At 41.9% G+C, this 3,258-nt stretch overlaps 1 protein-coding gene across 1 annotated transcript; it reads right to left on the reverse strand.

The window, feature by feature from the left end:
* Window positions 1–1,713: 1,713 nt before the first annotated feature.
* Window positions 1,714–2,706, reverse strand: OR1L3 (olfactory receptor family 1 subfamily L member 3). The gene has a single exon (XM_055269920.1). The coding sequence runs from the start codon at window positions 2,686–2,688 to the stop codon at window positions 1,714–1,716; it is 975 nt and encodes a 324-aa protein (XP_055125895.1). The 5' UTR covers window positions 2,689–2,706.
* Window positions 2,707–3,258: the final 552 nt, after the last annotated feature.

Here is a 3,258-nt window from a genome sequence, read left to right on the forward strand (position 1 = left end):
CCATGAGAGATTAATTTGTTTGACTTCGACATTTCCATCTACTAAAATACAAATACTAGGAAAGAAAGAGAAACTCATTAAATTGCTGCATTTAAAAAAATATTGTGGGAAATAATTCATCTGACTGCTTTCCTAAGTCATGTAATTTATTCCCCAACTATATTGAGAGGCTCCTTTATATCAGGCACTCTGACCCAAGAGACCTTTGCTAGTAGTTTATATTTATTGATTTTTTGACTCTGCCTCCAGTGACCATAGGAAACATTTATGATTACGTGGAATAAACCTTTTTTATTCTGAGCAAAAAAACTAGACAGATAGAGGAGACGGTGGAGATTTTTAAATTCAGTGTTTTATTTAACCACCTAGAGATGCCTAGAAATATATGCATCTCTAGATGGAAGAGCGAACAGACAAGAAGCCCCAGGAAGAGTCAGGGGATGAATGCCCCTTGGGTATAGGAAAAGAAGAAAGAGTGGAGACCCAAACACATGTAGAGACATAGAGTTGTCTTATTAACAGTCAATCAGGCTGGGTGTAGTGGCTCACGCCTGTAATCCCAGCATTTTGGGAGGCTGAGGTGGGCAGATCACTTGAGGTCAGGAGTTCAAGACCAGCCTGGCCAACATGGTGAAACCTCATCTTTACTAAAAATACAAAAATTAGCTGGGCATGGTGGCAGGTGCCTATAATCACAACTACTTGGGAGGCTGAGGGGTCAGAATTGCTTGAACGCCAGGAGGCAGACATTGCAGTGAGCCAAGATAGCACCACTGCACTCCAGCCTGGGTGACAGAGCAAGACTCTGTCTCAAAAAAAAAAAAAAAAAAAAAAAAAAAAAAAAAAAAAAGTCAATCAGATAATTGGTATCAGTTGTTGAGAATCTATGACTGCAGAGCCCAGGATATTCAGCTTTTGTGATAATTTTAAAAAGGGACCATAAAGCTGGGCACGGTAGCTCACGCCTATAATCCCAGTGCTTTGAGAGGCTGAAGCAGGAGGATCACTTGAGGCCAGGAGTCTGAGACCAGCCTGGGTAACATAGCAAGACCTTGTCTCTACAAAAAATTAAAACAATTATCTAGGGGTGGTGGTACACACCTGTAGTCCTAGCTACTTGAGAGGCTGAGGGAGGAGGATTGCTTGAGCCCAGGAGTTTGAGGTTACAGTGAGCTATGATAGTGCCACTGCACTCTAACCTGGGTGACAGGGGGTTACGACCCTGTCTCTAAAAAGGTGGAGGCGGGAACCATAGCCTGTAGTCTGATGGGCAGGTGAGACTTGCACATACATACACACACACCTGCAAAAAATTTCTGACAGCTTTAAATAGAAGAGAGTGACTGTGTGTATAATATCATTGCACATATTTAAATTTCTACATTGGTATATAGGAAAATTCTCTGATAATTGAATGACCAAACTTGGATGAATTTATAAACACAAAGAAATATGAGAGGCTCCAAATAAACATGCAAAGAGTAAAGGGAATGTGATTTTCTGGAATTAAGATATGTTATGAGGTGAGTCTGTGATTGGAGCATTGAAACCAAGACATCCTAATTGTTCAATCGTAGGATGATAGAGACCACAGGGTGGAAAACCACGAGGTGAAGCTACAAATGGTGAAGATGAAGAAATGTTTTTTCAAGAAAAGCGTTGCATCAGGTGCTAACACACACACACACACACACACACACACACCCCTTGTAATCAGGGTCCACAGATTTTATTGGTCTTTGTAGAAAACCTACCCATTTGAGACTTAACCTTGTTTATCAATTTCTGTAAGCCCCATTTCATGTCTTTGTTTCTTAAACTGTAGATAAATGGGTTCAACATTGATGTCAACACAGTGTAGTTGATTGTTGCTATTCGGTCCTTGACAGTGTAGCTGGACAAAGGCTGCAAGTAGACATAGCTAATACTCCCATAAAACAGAATCACCACAGTGAGATGGGAGCTGCAGGTGGAGAAGGCTTTGTGTTTTCCAGCTGCTGAGGGAATCTTGAGAACAGTGATGAGAATTCTTAGATAAGAGATGATGATACAGACAAATGGAGCCATCACAGAGGCCAGCCCTTCTGTCATGGCCACAATTTCATTGACAAAGGTGGAGGAGCAGGACAGTTTCAGCACAGGGTTGACATCACAAAAAAAGTGATGGATAACATTTGATGCACAAAAGGTGAGCTGATTCACGAGGAGGACATGTAGGAGAGAGTGGAAATAGGAGAAAGTGATGGGGAAGGCTAGTAGCAACACACAGCATCTGCAGTTCATAACAGTGACATAGTGGAATGGGTTACAAATGGCTACACAGCGGTCGATGGCCATAGCTGCCAGGAGATAACTATCTATGTTTCCAAAAACCAGGAAGAAATACATCTGTGCCAGACATTCAGCATAGGAAATGGTCTTTTTCTCTGATAAGAAGTTCACGAGCATCTTCGGGACTATGACTGTTGTGTAGCAAATATCAGCAAAGGACAAGATGCTTAGGAAAAAATACATAGGGTTTTGAAGTCGAGGATCAGAGTGGATAGCCAAGATGATGAGCAGATTTCCCATCAAAGTGACCAGGTATATGATAAGAAAGAGGGCAAAGAGTGGCCTCTGGTCTTCAGACCGAGAGGAGAGTCCCAAGAGGATAAATTCAGAGAGTCTTGTTAGGTTGGACATTCCCATGGACTTGTACTCACCTAAAGATAAGCAACACTGTCAATTAATGTCATAATTCTTATGTCATCTACAACATGCATCTTTCCATGTTGTTCTTACACTGAATAGTTACTAATAGAGCATTTACTCTGTTGCTTATTTTTCTATGTGAGCATGGAAAAATCAGAACTGAAAGTGTGTTTTCACTTTTTAAAAGATCTTTGAGGTAGATACCTGTCTTAACCAGTTCAGGTTGCTATAACAAATTACCATAGCCAGGTCAGATGCGGTGGCTCATGCCTGTAATCCCAGCACTTTGGGAGGCTGAGGTGGGTGGATCACTTGAGGCTAGGAGGTCGAGATCAGGCTGGACAACATGGTGAGATCCTGTCTGTACTAAAAATACAAAAAATTAGCTGGGACTGGTGGTGCATGCCTGTAGTCCCAGCTACTAGGGAGGCCGAGGCAAGAGAATTGCTTGAACCTGGGAGGCAGAGGTTGCAGTGAGCCAAGATTGCCTCACTGCACTCCAGCCTGGGTGACAGAGTAAGACTCAGTCTCAAAAAAACAAACAAAAAAATCATAGAATAAGTGGCT

The sequence above is a fragment of the Symphalangus syndactylus genome, chromosome 3 (genome assembly GCF_028878055.3).
Source record: "Symphalangus syndactylus isolate Jambi chromosome 3, NHGRI_mSymSyn1-v2.1_pri, whole genome shotgun sequence".
Lineage (NCBI taxonomy): Eukaryota > Metazoa > Chordata > Mammalia > Primates > Hylobatidae > Symphalangus > Symphalangus syndactylus.

Bases quoted from the DNA above. Each gene is read 5' to 3' on its own strand.
- OR1L3 (XM_055269920.1), bottom strand. From the start codon at position 2,688: ATGGGAATGTCCAACCTAACAAGACTCTCTGAATTTATCCTCTTGGGA.